This window comes from Melopsittacus undulatus, chromosome 2 (assembly GCF_012275295.1).
Source record: "Melopsittacus undulatus isolate bMelUnd1 chromosome 2, bMelUnd1.mat.Z, whole genome shotgun sequence".
Lineage (NCBI taxonomy): Eukaryota > Metazoa > Chordata > Aves > Psittaciformes > Psittaculidae > Melopsittacus > Melopsittacus undulatus.
In genome coordinates, this window is record NC_047528.1 from 67,961,729 (window position 1) to 67,979,623 (window position 17,895).

The 17,895-nt window shown below is 44.7% G+C and overlaps 1 protein-coding gene across 2 annotated transcripts; it reads left to right on the forward strand.

Moving 5' to 3' along the window:
* The first annotated feature begins 5,415 nt into the window (after positions 1-5,415).
* On the forward strand, positions 5,416-17,578 carry LOC101874474 (regucalcin). Of its 2 annotated transcripts, none has more exons than XM_005151402.3 (7): positions 5,416-5,557; positions 6,147-6,311; positions 9,536-9,718; positions 10,531-10,746; positions 12,210-12,341; positions 16,330-16,484; positions 17,253-17,578. In XM_005151402.3, exons 2-7 carry the CDS (start codon positions 6,149-6,151, stop codon positions 17,301-17,303), a joined length of 900 nt encoding a protein of 299 aa, XP_005151459.1. In that variant the 5' UTR covers positions 5,416-5,557; positions 6,147-6,148; the 3' UTR covers positions 17,304-17,578. The 2 variants fall into 2 exon arrangements, with proteins under 2 accessions (XP_005151459.1, XP_030907043.1); XM_031051183.2 differs by lacking the exon at positions 5,416-5,557 and adding an exon at positions 5,853-6,026.
* The last annotated feature ends 317 nt before the right edge of the window (positions 17,579-17,895 follow it).

Consider the following 17,895-nt stretch of genomic DNA (forward strand, 5'->3'; position numbering starts at 1 on the left):
GAATTAATGAGCAAAAGGAAGCTGCTTGCACAACCTGAGAGCTTGGCATGGAAGGGAATAATCCTGGGGAAGGGCAGAGATGTAGAACAATGGCATGCCTCAATGTGGCTTCTTCAGGAAGAAGTGAAGACTCACAGATTTCTGGGCCCTGGTTTCATGAGAGATGCCCTGCTGCTGCTGCTGCTCTAACTCTTCCTCCATGCCAACTTCATGGCTGAACAGGATTTTGCTCCTTCTGAGGTATATTCCTCTTGCAGAGACCTGGGAGCCTGGAGTAACTGCTCCCAGGTTCCACTCCAGAACCACATCAGCGCATCTGGTGGACTCTTCCAGAGGGATGTGACACAAGGGGATTAAAGTGACTGCAAGCACAGCTTTCTGAAACAAAATCTTACATAGCAATTAGGTAAGTTGCTTGAAAATAGAAGCTATGCAAGCCTGCTTCTGTTCCTGAAGTCAGCCCTGGCCAGACAGCTTGGATAAGTTTGTATGACTACCTCATTGTATAAGGAGAAGGAGCCTCAGATAGTATTCTCCCTGCCTCTGTGTATGCAGCTTCCAGATAATCTCTCTAGTAGGCTTCTTTTGGCTGGGACAACTTCATGGTTCCACCTTGCCCTGCCTTTTCTCTGGGACTCTTTTAGTTTCAGGCTGGGCTGACCTTCCCAGCCTTCCCATTGCTTTCTCAACAGCCCTAAAGCTGACTATCTGCCTCACCTAGGCTACCTTATCTGAGACATTGTTTTAAATCTTGCAGTAGGCTCTGGAATGACATCTTAATAGTTTCTTTTGGCCTAGCCCTTCTCAAGACATTTTTCCTGGTTTCTGTTTTTTCTCCACAGGTGCTGCCCCCTCCACCCTCACTTCGGGGAAAAACACTGGGCAAGGCAGGGACACAAGGCATATTTTGATTTATTTGAGTTCTGTAATAGCTCCAGAGATGTTCTGCTAGCCAAATTGGTGGGCCAGTGTCCTGAGGAAGAATTCAAAGCCTAGCACAACAGCACTGTAGAAAGAAAGATGCCTTCAAGAAATCTTCTGGTCATCCAAAAGTCCTTGAGCTTGTGACTGACATCAAGATGTGTCACTCTTCTTGTTTTCTGTGGTCTCAGCAAACACAATCCAAATATAGGTGCTACTACGGGAGTGATACCTATAACATGAAAATGCATGACATGCTATTTGAGAAAATAGCTCTGGTTATACCTTTTTCGAAGTGCAAGCCCTAGTGAGGGAATGAGGTATCAGAGAGGGAAGGAAATCATTAAACTAGCCCATCCCCTTCATCTGAAATCAGTGTCTGTCTGCATTCCTTTGGAGTTCCATCCCTCTTATCTCAGAAGCTTATCTTAGCTCAGTAGTTTGGGAACCTCTGCCCTGGCATCACTGGCATTTTAGGCTCCATTTACATCTGTTTGAATGGAGCCTGACCAAAGCACTTCCCCTCCCTAGAAGTGATGGCTCAGCTATTGTTCTGTTATCTCCTCTACAATGGAGTGTAGGGGCACTGCCTCACCCTCTCCCTTCAGATTATTCCTTCTACAACAAGCCAGCCATCTCTCCTGGCTTAAGGAAGCACAGAGGCCAAAAGCTGGATGAGCCAGGTGATGTGGATATCCATAAGCAAGTTGTAGTTTACACGTGGTATGAATGGCTGATACAGAAAACAGGCTTCTCTCAAACTGGTTGAAATGCTAAATTAAGCTCAGAGCAGTCACCCCAAACCTGAAGTTTGCTTCTGATTTGGGCCTGAAGAAGGTCTGGTGTGCCTGAAAAGTGCAAATCCTGAAAGCACTATTGTTAAATTAGCTCCTCGAATGAAAGATGCTGGCTCCCTTGCACAGCCTTCACTGTGGCTGTAATTTTGCAGCTGCTGTAGCACATATCAACGCTGTTTTTTTATCCTGAGGCAAGCAAAATGGAAATGCAGGTCACGTGTGGTATGAAGACCAGAGAAGTAAGGCATTAATGAAAAATGTCTTGGCCGTGCTCCACCGAAGAAGGCTTTCTGAAATGCCCTGCTCCTGAGCTGCTCCTGGTGATGTACAGCGAGAATGGGATTTGCCGTCTTTCTTCTTAGAAAAGATTCCTCAGCCCGCAGAGCAGAGAATCTTTTTGGGGCAGTTTAAGGTGCCAGGAACTAGCACTTGGGAGTGCTCCCATGACAAAGAAGTTGGAGGTGCATGTGTGGTGGTGTGAGGGGTGTTTGTGAAACATTTGAGAAACCAGCTGCACTAGGAAAGGCAATACGTTTGCTTATAGTACTGTGTTCTGGGGTATGATATGCTTTTCCATGGCCACTGTGTAAGAAATGAAGCTCAAATAAGTCTGTGTAATAAACTGCAATAAGGAGAGACAACTGTTGCTGGTTCTGTGAAAGAAACTGCACTTTTAAAGGCTAAATGCTTTAATATGACTCCATGGTAATTTGGTGCAGTCCTTTTTAGAAAAGATTCCCTGGCTGAGATTCTTAATCCATGCTGCATTAACTTCTGTGACAGTGTGACAGCAATGGGTGTTAGCCTTGATGTAACACATAAATTAATCAGTGGGCACAAGTCTGCTGTTTAACACACTCCAGAGAGGACATTTGCAGAGCAGGAATACTTTGGCAAATGCATGAGTATTTAAATACAGGACTATGATCATCTAGACTAGTAAACAGTTGAAGCATCTCAGCAGTTTGATCTCTCCTGCACCTACTTGTTGCTTACTAATAAATAAAAGCTTGATCTGGACACGCAAGTGTGTTCCAAGAATTGTACTTGGCTGAAAACAAGCGTGTGGCAGTGCCAACTCCTGCTTTCCAGCCAACTGATTGCAGTGACTGATCTTTTATTTTTCTCTGCTCTTGCTTGGTGTCGGGATTTTTTATTTGGTGTATTCTCTCCATCCCCCCAAATGCAGTGTTATCTGCCGCACTTTGCTCAGCTGCGGAGGAGGCCTGACAGAGTCCCTTGGTGAGGTGCTGGGTCTTTAAGATAGAGACATCTGATATACGGCATTTGCACTTTGTACCAGGCATGGATAAGACCTACAGCCCTCCCACCTTTACACAGGGAGGACTAACACAGGAGTAGAACAAGAAGGCTAAAGGTGAGAGAAAAAAAGATAAAGAGGGCTCTAAAGATGAAGAAACAAGAGGATCAGATTTATAAAAGGAGAAAAGAACAACTGCAACCTTCCAGGAACCAGCATAAACAAATCCTGGTTTATTTTTATAACCCCTGCAATCACCCAGCACCTATTCTTGCCTGCGGTCCTTACAGGTGGGCGGAATTTTTCCTGCTTTGTGGCACACTGGGCCACCCCAGAACTGATCAGCATTTCCTGACTAGAGAGAAGGGTAATGGCTTGTGGCAGGCTCTGGAAACCTGCAGGCTGGATAAGGGCTGTGACTTCACCTTACAGGACCTCCTGCAGCATAGGTCTACTCTTACTCTTCCTCATGGCTGTCATAGTAAGATTCCCCTTTCCCTGCTCTCACAAAACAGGAGTAAGCATACAATGTACCCTACCATGTGGAATAAATGCTGAGCCACCAGCCATTTTCTTTGTGCTGCGTGTGCTCCTTACTGAGATTTGGAGGCCACAGAATAGACATTGTGGCTGTGATGCGACAGAGGGAAGCTCCTGGTGGGAAAGCTACATGGCAATGCCGCCTTCCACAACCATCTTGTCTGTGCTCCTCTCTCCCATATTGAGCTTGTACTAGCAGAAGACCTCAGCTGATGCTCTCCGTGAAGGCACCCTACCATGAATTCCTCCCTGCTCTACCAGCAAGCCTGGATTGTTACAGAAAAGACAAAGCAGGAGCACTGCCCTGTGTAACTGGAGATCCAAGTTCAAAATACTTGGTACTTTGGAAGGAGACCAGAGTTTGTGTTGTAACCCAGTGCTCGCAGAAGCTGTTAATTTTCTCCCAAGGTGTGTGCCATCCCACAGCTTGTTTTGATGCCTCCAAACCATGCTGGCAAACACCTAAGTCAGCAAGGAGCAGAGAGACTGGTGCCGGGTGGGTATCTCCTGCTTGCTGAATTCAGTAAGCTGTTGCACTGACCACATGTCCCAGATGCAAATGGCCTTGTAGTGTGCAAGGACAAGGGGAGAGCAGCAAACATGGCTGAGCTTTGTAAGAATTGGTAGTTGTACTTTGCTGTACTTCATGAATTCTCAGCATATGTTCTGGGTTTCTTAGTTAACATCTGGATCCTTTTCCCTTATTGAAAAAATGTATGAAAGAAAGAGAACTGTAGTGCTTTTTCTCTGGATGTTCATTTTCTGTGCTGGCACTCACTAATAATTTGCTTGCCTTGGGTCCAGGATGAAATCCTGCTGTTTGTTGTACAACACCACAGTGGGGACAAAGAGGAAGTTCAGTGTGAAGCACTGAAGCAACGCTACGCAAGCCTGACATAATAAAAGCCTAACTGCTTGGTTAATGTAGTACAGTGGTGTAGTAGTCCATTGAGGTAAACCTGCATGAAAAACACGTTGGTAAGGCCAGGTAGCCCATAAACTTTCCAAATATACCACTAAAAGAAAAAAACACATGATCAAATGAAGCCTGGGCTGTGAACACCTGCGGTATGAATAAAGGAAACCCAGTAAAAATGCTTGGCAGAAGATAATTGCTAATAGGAATATGTCTGATAAGGAACAAGATTTGTAACAGGAGCTCTGATGGGACTGCCTGGTGTGCAGTGGAATGAAGTGCCAGCTGGAAACAAGAGTCTGGGTCAGGGAAAGGGGGTTTGGAGCAGCCATGTTGATCTTGGTTCAGTGGGATATGCCGGTGAGCCAGCTTGGTGCCCCCTGGGTTCCCAGAAGACACAGAAGACATGGAGCACTGAGACCTAAGTCATTTTTGTATCACGGAGCCTTGTGGTGATGACTGAATTCAAGTCAAAAAGCAATCTGTTGGGCTGCTAAAGAAGAGAGCTGGCATTTAGAAAACACACTTTGCTTTGTGACTGGAAGCCACAGTGGCATGAGCGCAGGCAGGTGCAATGGAGAACCGCACGTGGAAATTTTGGTGCTAGCCACCTGTTTGCCTCCTCGCTTTGGAAGTAATTGAAGCTATACAGCAAGAGGAGCAAAAGATGGCACGACATGACACGTGGAAGGTCCTGGGTTTCTGCTGCAGGATCTGTGGAGGACCATCCGTGGTGCTGGGAGCTGGGGCCAAGGCTCAGCAGACGCCCAAGCCAAGCAATGAGAAGTCACACACAAACCAGGCCTTCGGGGAGCGGAGACACTTGTCCACTGCGGGGAGAAATCTCCCTCTTTTCCTCCCTGCAGCTTTTGGAGGGTGAAGCTGGACCTCACCTCGAACCGCCCGCTCCCTGCGCCGTCCGAAAGTGCCCCCAGCGGCCTGGCCGGGCTCTGCGCGGCGGCCTCCCTTCTCCCCCGGGGCAGGACTGCCCGGGAGGCCCGCCCCTGGCCGGGACACCAGCGGCCCCGCCGCCGGCCCCTCAACGCCGCGGAGCGCGGCCGCCTCCCCACTATAAGAGCGGCTGCGGCTGTCCGGGGTCTTTGGCTGCGCTCCCTAAAGCAGGTAAGGCAGGCGGGGTAGGCGTGCGTGCCGTGCTTTAGTGCCATTACTTCATTCTCTCGTCCGTGTGGATACACTGAGGGGTGTGTGTGGTTAAATCACACCGCCCCACGCCGCGGCAGAGGTGCGCCGGAGCACCCGGCGTGCAGGGGCGGGACTGCCGGCTGATGGGCCTTCCCCGGCCGGGCCCGGTTGGGATTTGTCTCTGTTTTATTACCCAAACACCCCTTTGTTTTGCATTACTGTTTGCAAACGCGCCGTGATGCCTTACAATCCGCTCCGCATCGCGCCGCGGGGTGTCCGGCTGGGTGCCCAGCCGGATGCAGGCGCGCTCCCGCCGCCGGGCCGGGCTGCGCTCCCCCAGCGGCGGGGAGGGGAGCGCACGTTGCTGGCCATGTGAAAGTCGTTCAGTAGTAGCACGGAGCGGGCGGTCGGCCCAGGCAGCACGGATAAGCTCTGTTGCTCTGTACAGGTGAAGCCTCTCTATGCAGGAAGCACAGCACTGAAACACTGATTTTCAGCACCCAGAAGTGGATTTCATATGCTCTTGCTGTTGACAGAGGCGTGTAAAATGGAATGGTTTTCTCCACAGGCATGTCAGCCGTTAAGATCGAGTGTGTGGCCAGCGAGGGCTACAGGATTGGGGAGTCGCCCGTCTGGGATGAGAAGGAAAGTGCGCTCCTCTGCGTGGACATCACGGGTAGAAAGGTGTGCCGCTGGAGCTCGGTCACCAAGCAGGTGCAGGCCATCTCTGTGGGTAAGGAATGGCTCAAAAGCCCTCTGCTCATCACAACAGTTGTGCCTTGGTCTCCTGTCCCTGCCCAATGTGGCCAGGGTACCTGTTGATGATGCATCTGTGTTCCTCAAAAGCTGCTCAAGTTCTAGAGATCTTTCCCTAAAACCTGACTTTCCTAGGCCAAGGACACTGGGGCTTGTGCTGTGCACAGACAGTAGATACTGGCCAGACAGTCCTGAGCACCCCTCTTATGATTTTGGGATAATGTTTGATCAACTTCTCTTTCCTGTGACTTGTTCACAACTCAATCTCTTTTGTTCAAAGAATCATAGAATGGTTTGGGTTGAAAAGGACCTTAAAGATCATAGAATTCCACCTCCCTGCCATGGGCAGGGACACCTTTCAACTAGACCAGGTTGCTCAAAGCCCCATCCAGCCTGGCCTTGAGCACTGCCAGGGATGAGGCAGCCACAGCTTCTCTGGACAACCTGTGCCAGTGTCTCACCACCTGCATAGTAAAGAACTTCTTTCTAATCTCTAATCTAAATCTTCCTGCTTTGTCCCAGAGATAAAGTTACACTCGATATTTGTGGGGGGGTTGTTGCTGAATGAGCAATGCCCATAATGTTTTTTTTTTTATTGGAAGAAAATTTCTTATACCTGTTTAAGAAGATGTTTTTATAAGGTAACAGTGTCACCACCTGGAGTGTCGATAGTTGAGTTGTTTATTCTAGAAAGGAAGAAATGTGCTAATTCTTGTGAAAAGTTGCACATTTACTTTTCTGTGTGATAATGTAAATATTTGTCTTTCAGAAGCCTTATCCTTAAATGGTTTAAGTACTTGTATTTATTGCTTTCTTATGTTCGGTAACACTTGGTGAAAATCACTTTTGCTCACCCATAAACTGTTCACATCGTTCCCAATGAATTGATGGGGACTTACCTGCCTTTCCCATTACTGTAGTTACCAGTTTTAAGATGGAAGAAGGCTTGATACTAAGTTTGGAAACATTCCTTCCCAGACTTAGTTCTTCTTACCTTAGCTGAGGGGGGGTGCTTCTCCCTGCCTCTCCCTACCCAACCTGGACCTGCTCTCAAAGGTGTAATCTTTTATGTGTGGCCTCTTTGGGGATGTAGAAGGTGTAGTAGCTGAAGTAGTGTGTTTTTTTTTTCTACTTCCTTCTGTTTCCTCTGTTTTGTAACAAAATAGTTATAGTTAATGGCTGTGCCTTTGGGACTACCATGATTAAAAGAAAAAAAACCCAAACCCAACCAGCAAACATCCAAAGCGTATCATGTGATCAGGTTGATGTCCAAAGTGGCAGCTGAGGGGGAAATTACTCATTACTGAAGTTTATAGAGAATTACAACAACCCCACACTTAGCAGCAACTTCAAATGCCCCTTTCAGCTCCACAGGGAAAACACCACTACATGCATAATTGTGCCTGAGGTGGGGGGAACTTTATGGTAAATTTTCTGTTTGGCATAAAATGGTGTTGCAAATGAATTGGTTTCTGTGAGTGCTGCTTAACGAAGCCCTGTGGGGTGGCTGTGGATTGAGCTGAGTGCAAGGCCAGTATGCTCACTTCTGCAGTGAACAGTGGGATGGCTGTGTCCGTCTCACTAGCCTTATACTTCCCTTTCCACTGGGGGGCTTTGTCGGAAGCTATGTGGCTGTTCTTGTGGCTGTAGGGGCATCTGTGCCTACCTCCAGGGACAGGCAGGTAGGGGTGTACAGGCTGCTGTGCTTGGGGCTGCTCCCTCAGGGTGGAAGGGAGGGAGGCCCTGGGGGCTGCCTGGGTGGAAGGGCTCACATGGGCTATAGCCCAAGGCGTTTCACTGGGAGAGCAAAAGGAGAGCTGCATGCCAAGGAGAGGTGTTCCTATGCTCTCCCAGCAAAGCCCCTGCTGCTAGTGCAGGCAGAAATGTGCTTTTACTGGCAACTGGAAGATCAGCAAAATTTGGTGGGTGCCACAAAGGGCTAAGGGGACTCTGCCAACCTCTCTGTGTTTGGCACAGTAAGGAGAGGTGGCACCTGTTTGCCCAGTGTAGATAAGCCCAGACCAACAGCTTCAGCAGTGTGGTCACACAGCTCTAGGTGAAGGAGCAGCTAGAGTTGAGCTTGCAATTAGGTGTGCATCTCTGGTGTTGGGGGCAAACAGCATTTGGATTGCTCGCATGGTGGTACTGCTACAGGGGTTGCAAAAGGAAGGAGCATCCTGAGCCGAGAGCAAGCAGCCAGAAAGGAGCAGCTCCTCTTGGCAACAGGGATGGCTGGTGATGTTTATAAGTGTTTGTGAAGCTATTACCTAATTATACCTCTGCAAAGCTATAACAAGAAATGTTTTATTTTTAAATTAAAAAGTTGCCAATTAGTCCCATGTGTATTAAATACTATGCCAGACGTTATTGCCCTGTTTAATGTTGTTATTCCTTATGTTGTGCCTGATTGCAGGTTTTTACAGAAATGTTATCCACACTCATTTTGCTTCTTTTTCACTAATTTCTTTATAATAACCTGCAATTGAGCTCTTACTGCATAATAGCGCAAATGAGTGTAAAATAACCATGGAGCATTTATTAACTTTTGGTTTTGCCTTGACTCGTGGAAAGCTCTGCCGCTCCTGGGTGTGTTTCTGGTGCTGCTGGCGGCATGTCTGAACTGCACAGCAGCGTGGTACAGAGGGGTGACTCTCCTGTCCAGTGTGACCTGCCCCAATGCAGGCATACGCACTGTCTCCATGAGTTACAGCTCAATGCTGCTGTAGTGCTGATTTACTCAGGAGCTGTGCTAAACAAACACAGTTGCTCCAGTGCTCTTGTGGCAATTGATTTTTCCCTTGAGAAAGGGGGAGCCCAGGCAGTAAGCTGCTGTAAAAAGCTTACATGCCTGTATCTTTTTTTGGATTATTTATTTATTTCTTAAAGTCACTCAGAACCAGGTGCTGGTAATGATTATTGCTCCTAGATGCTATGGTAATACTCAAGTTCCTGGAGTTTGTATGTCCCAGACTGGTGATTCTCATCATAGCAACTTCCTGTGTGCATTAAGTACCCCCTCTTCAGGTGGAATCATTATTTCTGTGCATTTAAACACCAGTTTTGTTGGTAGAAAAGTTGTTTGTTTCTTTTGCCTGTGGTCTTACTGAGTCTAGTGTAACTAGACTGGCATGTCTAAAGTGGGCGGAAAAAAAATACCTCGTCCATAGCACATCCTTCTTTTCCATTTCACCCTGTTTCTAGATGCTCCTGTGAGCTCCGTGGCTCTCCGGAAATCTGGGGGTTATGTCATCACTCTGGGAACAAGGTTTGCTGCTTTGAAATGGAAGGAGCAGCTGGTAACCACCATTACTCACGTGGACAAGGATAAACCAAACAACCGATTCAATGATGGGAAAGTAGATCCTGCAGGGAGGTATTTTGCAGGTAAGCTGCAGATGGTTCTTTCCTTCTGCTGCTCTTGTGAGGTTTTGGTGATGAATCACCAAACAGCGATCAGTTTTGGATGCAGCAAGTGTTGATTCATTGTTAAATGGTGGAGGTGGATTTTTTGTTGTTGCTGTCTTCAAGCAGAGTTTATCCCAGTTACATGGGGATAATTCAGGTGACATCTAATCAGGGGGACACCATCTAATCAGGGGTGGGCCTGGATGATCTCTAGGGGAGCCCACCAGCCTCAGCTGTCCCATGATCCTGTCCTCCTGTTTTGTAAAACACCATTGTGTCCATCTGCCGTGTAATTGGGTCACCAGACTTACTTTAACTTGCATTTACCCAGACTCCAAGAGCCAGTCTTAGCTGCCAACTTTGAGCCATAAAGATGGGATTTGGTTTTGGAGAAGCTTTGGTTAGGCTTATTCTGAGGGAGGAGGAAATTTTTTTCCCAGTCTCTGTTAAACAAGATGTGGAGATCTGTGGGAAGTTAAATGCTGCCCACACCTTTCTTAATATTTGAATGACTGAATAAGGCATTTTGCAGGATTCATGCTGCACACCGTTTCTGACACAGTTCAACAGAAAAACAAAGGCTGTGTTTCGACATCTGCTGAAAGCAAGCACTTTTAAAATCTACCTTTCTCTTTTGCTTTTACTCAGTTTCTTCCCCAAATTTCTGAAGTCCCTTCTACATGAGCACCGTGGTCATTGTCATAGCAAGGGGCTGCCGCTAAACCCGAACCTGCTTTCACTCTGAACTTATTTCAGTCTAAACCTGCTTTCTTCCCTTTGGCTCTGCACAGGGACGATGGCTGAGGAGATTCGTCCTGCTGTGCTGGAAAGACACCAGGGCTCTCTGTATTCCCTCCTCTCTGATCTCTCAGTGGTGAAGCACTTTGATCAGGTGGACATTTCTAATGGACTGGACTGGTCGCTGGATCACAAAACCTTCTTTTACATTGACAGCTTGTCCTACTCTGTGGATGCCTTTGATTATGACCTCCAAACTGGAAAAATTGGTATGAATTTTTGCATTCTACAATAATTGTTTGCACCTAATGATGGGGATGTTTTTTGCATTCTGGTTGTTATGCAGAGGTGATCAGAGCTTTGGGAGTGCTCCTACAGAAACCTCTTTAGAACAAAGCAACCAAAGTCATATTAACATCCATCTGAGCCTGAGTAAGGTCAAACTAATCAGATGCTGTTGGTAATATTATAAAGTACGTAAATCATGTGGCAGAGTTTGAGCAGTAATGTGGACTGCTGTTATGGACTGCACAATGCATATCTGATCTTCTTGTATAAAAAAGGCAGTGTTTCTTGTATGGCTAGGTTTCTGCGGCTCTGTGCTTCTTATTACTGACACCATAGGCAAAGTATCAGAAAGCTTGTAGTCCTGTGCAGAACCTTTGCTAGCTTCTCTGGAAGTTTTTTACCACCCTGTTTTGTTTTTTTAAAATATAAGCTCTTAAATAAAGATTCTGCAGATAGAGCCAAGCAACAACTGGAAAGCAGCAACTGAAAACTTCTTCATTTATTTAAGACAAAACAACCCTTTAAAGGCTTCTACAAGCTTGGGCAAAAGAAAAAAATCCAGTGACTTGGACTAATAGTTTGCTTTTGAGTACATGGGCTGCAGTATTTTGCTTTAAAAGAACCCAGTCAATCTGATATTTATCCTTGAAACAGTGAATTTAAAGTCATTCTAGGTGTAGCATCTTGTCCCACTGTCTCTGCTATAGCTTCCAACTGGATTTTCCTTTAGGAAACAGGGTGGTTCTTCTCTGTCTCTTTCTGTGGGCAGTCTGACAATCCCCAGGAGGCAAAGGAAACTCATTAAAAATATTTCTGCATGTGAGAAACATTGAAGTTGTCAGAGCATAAAATAAACAGTGTTGGGAAATTGGTTTTCATTTTCTTTAATAACAGTGGATTAAAGTCCAGGTAATTGTTGTTTGGGTCTAGCTTGACAGTATGCCTTTGAAGTTGATGCTTTTTCTAACTCTGTGTTTATATGAACTCTCGGTTTATATATCTAAAGGTCAGTTTTGTGTTGGAACAGTGATTTTTGGCACATTCCAGCAATCTGTTTGAAAAGTCTCCAGTTTTCTGATTGGAAGTGGCCCATACTTGTAATGATCCAAACTGCTATTAGAACAAGTAATTAATTTTCTGAATATATAACATTAATTTATTCAGTTCTTCATTTAGTATTAGAAGTAGGGAGCATGAGTGCTGCACTAGAAAAGAATACCAGAAAACAAAGTTTTTACTTCCAGTGGGAAGAAACTGATCCACAGGCTTTCCCTGAGAAACAACTGGCTCAGGGAAACAAACGGGGCAGCAGACACAATGTTTCTTTCATATGAAAAAGCACAGCTTTTGAAAATCACAGTATAATTAACTGCTGGGCTGCAGTTCTGATGCAAGTTTTAACAACTGTCTCACTTAGTTTTGTTGGTTTTTTTCTGCCCTGCAGGCAACCGTAGGAGTATATACAAACTGGAAAAAGAGGAGAGCATTCCTGATGGGATGTGCATTGATACAGAAGGCAAACTCTGGGTAGCTTGTTACGATGGTGGGAGAGTGATTCGCCTTGATCCTGAGACAGGTAAGTCCGTGCAAAGGGTGGGCTGGAATTCTGTATGAGAGAAAAAGAGAAACACAAAGAATAAGAGGTCGTTTTTTTCCCTTGACAGAAATGGCATATTAAACAGATTAATGTCCCTGCTCTCAAAAATTAGCTTTGTAAGACTCCTTTGTTCCAGCCTCTGTTGTGTTGGACAAGGTAAAGTTGCTGAGGAGATTATTGTTATACTTGTGAATTGTTTGAGTTAGCATCCTCGTACAGCTTCCAAGCTTAAGGTCAGTGTTTACCTCATTGATAAATTATGTGGAAGAAAATTAGTGAGCTGTGAAAAAGCAAAGATGACTTAAACCATTTTTTGGCTTCTTTCTTCAGCATAGCGTATTATTTTGGGCAGCCTACTGAGGTTAATACAAGTCCCATGAGACACTGATACCAGCAATGTTGGTTTTATTGTTGAAAATTATTTGCACAATGAACTTTGCAATTGAGATAATAAAAAAAAGTTTAATGAATTTCACAGCATTTTACCATTCCCACAGTAATGACATGGGTGTGCCCATTGTCTGAGCCTGTTATTCATTGCTGCCCTCATTTGGGCTTTGGTGGTCTGCCAGGCATGATTTAGTCTGGGTCAAAACTACGTGAGCCTCTCTGATTCACCATTTCTACCTTTTTCCTCCCTGGCCTTCACCTTCTTCCTTTTTTCACTTGTTTTCCTTTTTGTCCTTCCTTTTGGAAGTATTTTCTTAAATAAAAGCTAAAGAGAATAGTGTCCATAAACAGAAGTCAGAGAGAGACTAAGGATATTGACAGCAGAGTATATATCCCTAATGCACTCCCAGTCTCTTACTGTGTTCAGAGCAGTCTTTAGGAGCTGGATGTGATTTGGATGTATCAGTAGGTGCCAGTGATTTTCTCTTCCCATGTAGAACACTCAGCACCTGCAGCAAACATTAGCAAAAACATTAGCAAGAAGTTTCTCAGGTTAAGTGTCCATGTCAAAAAGAGCCTTCTTTGTGAATATCTCATGCTTATCTGCCCTCTCCACAGAGACAGTAATATGTAAAATCTGCAAATTCCTGAATTCTGAGTGAATTGAAACTGTTCAGGGAGATAACCCAGACTGGTTTGAAAAGAGCTCCATGAAAGCCTGTCTTTTAATGCACAATAGCTATTAAATGTGACTTGAATTAAGTGTAACTTAGTTAGCTATTAAGCGTAACTTGCAGTTACATCCACTGATAAAAGGCTGATCTGAAGTGTGGAGGGGTTTTCAGGTTTCACTGATAGCAAAGCTTAGACTGTGTTTTTAGGAGGATGGGTGAGGAAACTTGTTTGTTTTGCATCTTTTCTAAGAGAAGGTTTTGAGGTTCAGGGTGAAGCAGCTTTTCAGGTCGAAGCTTCTTTAGCCCAGACAGCTGCTACCTTGAGATTCAGGATGTGCTACAGGGATTGTGATGACTGATCCAACTGGGTTTGCAAAGGGCTGCAGAGGGATGTCTAACTTGTATATTGCCAAGTCTTGTAATACCTTCTGGTCATGTAGTGACCTAGTTTTATGTAGTCTTGTCTTCTTATTAGGAATTAAATATTTGACAGCTCTTCATAATGAATGTATTCTTATATCCTTTGATTGTATAGGGTCTAAAATATTTGCTGAGTTTCTCCCTTCTAGGTACCAGGCCTGGATGAATACTTCAGGTAGATTTTAGAGCGTCCAGGTGCAGATTTTCTTGTACTTCAGGAGACAATGCTCATCTCAGACCTTTGTAAACAATATCTTCCAGGCTGAGACCACTCTGTTAAGTGCAGTCAGGATATCTCTGCTTGTCTTTGGGGCTCATGCCTCTTCTACAATGCATGCTTTTTGCCTTTGAATACCCTTTGCACTCATTTTCTCCCAGACTTAGTGTCAGCCAGTTTCTAGGGTGGCCTCTGCAGCATTTTGTATGTAATCATGTGACCCATGCAACCATGTTATGCTTCAATTGACAGCTGACTGGGTAATGACAAAGTGTTGGTTGAGCAAGTTGGCAGGAGCCTTGTCTTGGAACTCATATTGGTTCTTGTCACTCCCAGGCAACAGACAGAACTACTTCTCTCCCAGTTTTTCTAGATATTTTGAAAAATCTGCTCTTCTCAGGAGAAAAAAAAGCAGTTAACCAGAGAGGCAAATGGTCCCTGGCAACCTAAATGCTCTTACAAAGTGGGTTTGATTTTTACTTTGGCCATTGTGGGTCTAAAAGTGTGCCAATTAAGCTTATTGTACAGCATCAGGATTCCCAGACTGCTCAAACTTTCCAGGCTTTTTCACCCCTGCTTACTTGATATTTTCTTATATTTATTTTGGGCTTAAAACAGAGTTGTGAAGTACCCAGCCCTCATCAGTGTTGCTGATGAAGCCAAGAGAATTCTGCTTATCCCTCTGTTGTATATTCTGGGTGTACTGGTTACATCCATACTAGTAAGTAAATGGCAATGTCTGTTAGTCCTGCACCATATGGCATACGATGAGGGATGTTTTACAAGGGCATGTAGTAATAGGACAGGGGGAATGCCTTTAAACTAGAACAGGGTAGAATTTAGATGAGATTTTAGGAAGAAATTCTTCAGTATGAGAGTGGTGAGGCACTGGCACAGGTTGCCCAGAGAAGTTGTGTGTGGTGTATGCTTCATCCCTGGCAGTGCTCAAGGCCAGGTTAGATGGGGGTTGAAGTAACCTGGTCTAGTTGAAGGTGTCCTTGCCTGTGGCAGGCAGTTGGTACTGGATGATCTTTAAGGTCCCTTCCAACCCAAACCATTCTGTGATTCTATATTGTAGCTTATTTTGGACAGCCAGGCTGTCTTTCCACACCAAAGCAGAGCCCTAACTGTCTCTGGGGAGCAGCATATCCATCTAGGTGGGCCAAAAGTGTGCCAGGACTGCACCAATGGCTTAAATGTGGCCTTGATTTTACCTGTGCTTATGACTCACTTAGTGACATGGTACATGCAAAGCTCTTTGGTCTGTGCTTCTGTCAGGTCATTGCAGTGCTGCTACATCATTGCAAGGGAGAAAAGCACAGCTTGGTGGTGAGGCAGAAGGGTTGATGAGCTCCTCCTGGGAAATGGTGGCCCCACTCTGAAGCTGACCAAAAACTTCTCACAGGTGTTGAGTGGGCCAAACTTTCCACATTTTCTTTTTGTAGGGTTCCCGACATCAAAGTTACTCTGCTGCTATTGCAACACATGACTAAACAGTTAGTTACTGTAACAGGACCAGGCCTTCACACATGCAGTTGTGGGGCAGGGAAGTTACATGGTTTGTAAGGAGAAACTGTTCTATGACAGCCTTCTGGTTAAGGCTGGACTGGTCCAATTACTATCATCATTATGCTGGTAGCTGTCTGTTAGGATAATAAATGCTTAATATCACTTGTGATAACACTACTTTCTTCCAAGCTTCAGACTTGTCCCATGATCCCTATTTTATTCAAGCTTGTTTTGAAAGGCTATTGAAATTTCAGGAAAAACCTCAAGGAATTAATCTCCCTTAACTGCAGGCAGTAGAGGTGCAGCACGAGGTACGCCTCAATAGAACTGCATGAGGTCTGTCTGCTCCAGGCTTCCTTTGTAGTTATAAGTAGAAAAGTCAGCAGCTCTAGGGCATGATTCATGTGACCTGTTGTAGGGAGGAATTATATCCTATTTCCATTGACTGCATGGGCAGACGAGATGATGAGCTGAGATACGGGTCTGTGCTGTGGCTGATAGCATTTACTTAGGGGACAAGCTGGGACTGGGGGCAAAGAATATCTGTAATAAGTGAGACTGAAACTTGTCAAATGGTGTACAGAAGCCTGGTTTCTCCTGTCACGGTGCTCATCAGTGTGCTGAAGCTCAGCACAGGACCTGCTCCTGCCATGGTACCTGCTTTTGTGGAACACCTGGCCCCATGCTGGTTATTTGCATAATATAAGTTTCTTGTCCTAAGCTGACAAATGGTAGAACAATGCATTGTTTTCTTCAGGAAAAAGGCTGCAGACAGTGAAACTTCCTGTTGACAAGACAACTTCCTGCTGTTTTGGAGGAAAGGATTATTCAGAAATGTATGTGACTTCTGCCAGTGACGGGATGGATAAAGAGTGGCTTTCACGGCAGCCGCAGGCTGGTGGGATTTTCAAGGTGAATTATACTTTTTCCTGTTATTTTAGAGGGCCATTTTTTCCTTCCTTAATTTTTCAGGTGGCAAACCAGTTGGAGTGGTGGGAAGCAGGAAAAGAGATGGTCGTTAGGACTTCATTCACATATGTTAAGCTGTTGTTTGCATTTTTGGTTCGTGTTGCAGGACAAGGAAGTTAAATGTATTTAGAGATTTGAAATACTTCTGGGTTTTGTAACATTGTGACATTTGTAACAATGCCCATACTGCATGTTTTTTTATGCTGTCACCTCTTTCTAGCTGTCCCTTTCCCAATACAGTTTGGGTTTTCTATTTATTATGGAAAGAATGTGTAAATACTCTGTGTCTCAATCAGTGGCAGATAAAAGCATCTGTTTTTATTTACCTTCTAGTTAGTTATGACTAAGTTATCTCTTTACAAGTTTGTCACCTTGGGATTTGTTTGAAATCTATAAGCTGCTCCTCTGTATGTGTGCATACTGAAGGCTATATTGCAAACTGCAGAATTAAGGCTTAGCAGTATCTAGAAAGAGGCTTTTGGGGACTGGACTCTGGTCTGTGATTATTGAGCTTCACAGAAACAGCACAGGTTGCACAGGCTGAAGTTCCTGGCTGTGATGAGCTGCTGTGTACAAAATACAGTAGGATGTCGAGCTGGAGGACAGAGTCATTTTCTAAATCAGAGCATGTCTAGTTGTGAAAGAAAAGCAAGTGTCTGTTCGTGGTGAATTGTTGCACTGATCTTGTTTTTTTTCTCTCTGTTTTGATAGATAACAGGGCTAGGGGTGAAAGGAGTCCCACCATTTCCGTTTGCAGGTTAAACATACACTCTTCAGGATGGATGGAGAGGACTGATTTAAGCAAGTGAAGTGTGAAGGTCTTATTCTAAACTCGAGTATTCTGGTTCAGCATCTTCTGCTTTGAAACCACAACACAATTATAATATCAGGAAAGGATTAAAAACTACTGAAATTCACAGAATATTTTAAAACTGACCTCCCCCCTGCCCTTAAACTCTATTACTTTTAATATCTGATGGTGCTTTTTCTGTTGTGTTAAAAAGATTCTCACCCTAATAAATTACTGAATATTGTAACTTTATGATTAAATAATGTTTTAATATATTTTCTTGTTTATTCTCATGTCTCCTAAGTTCTTCATAAAATATCTATTTGTGCTCTTACCACTGCTTTAACAAGATCTTAATTTGTTCCATGATGTTCTCAACAACTGAAACAGTAATACCGATTACTATGCATTTACAGCTTCCTTTTCACATTACCTTTTTAAGGCCTCAGCCATGGTTGTGTTTAAATTAACTCTGATGGGCTGGAGCCAATCATCTTCTCTCCCCAGTGCATGTCACTATGTGGTTCAATCTGTTAAATATAAACCCAGACTTATGGGATGAAG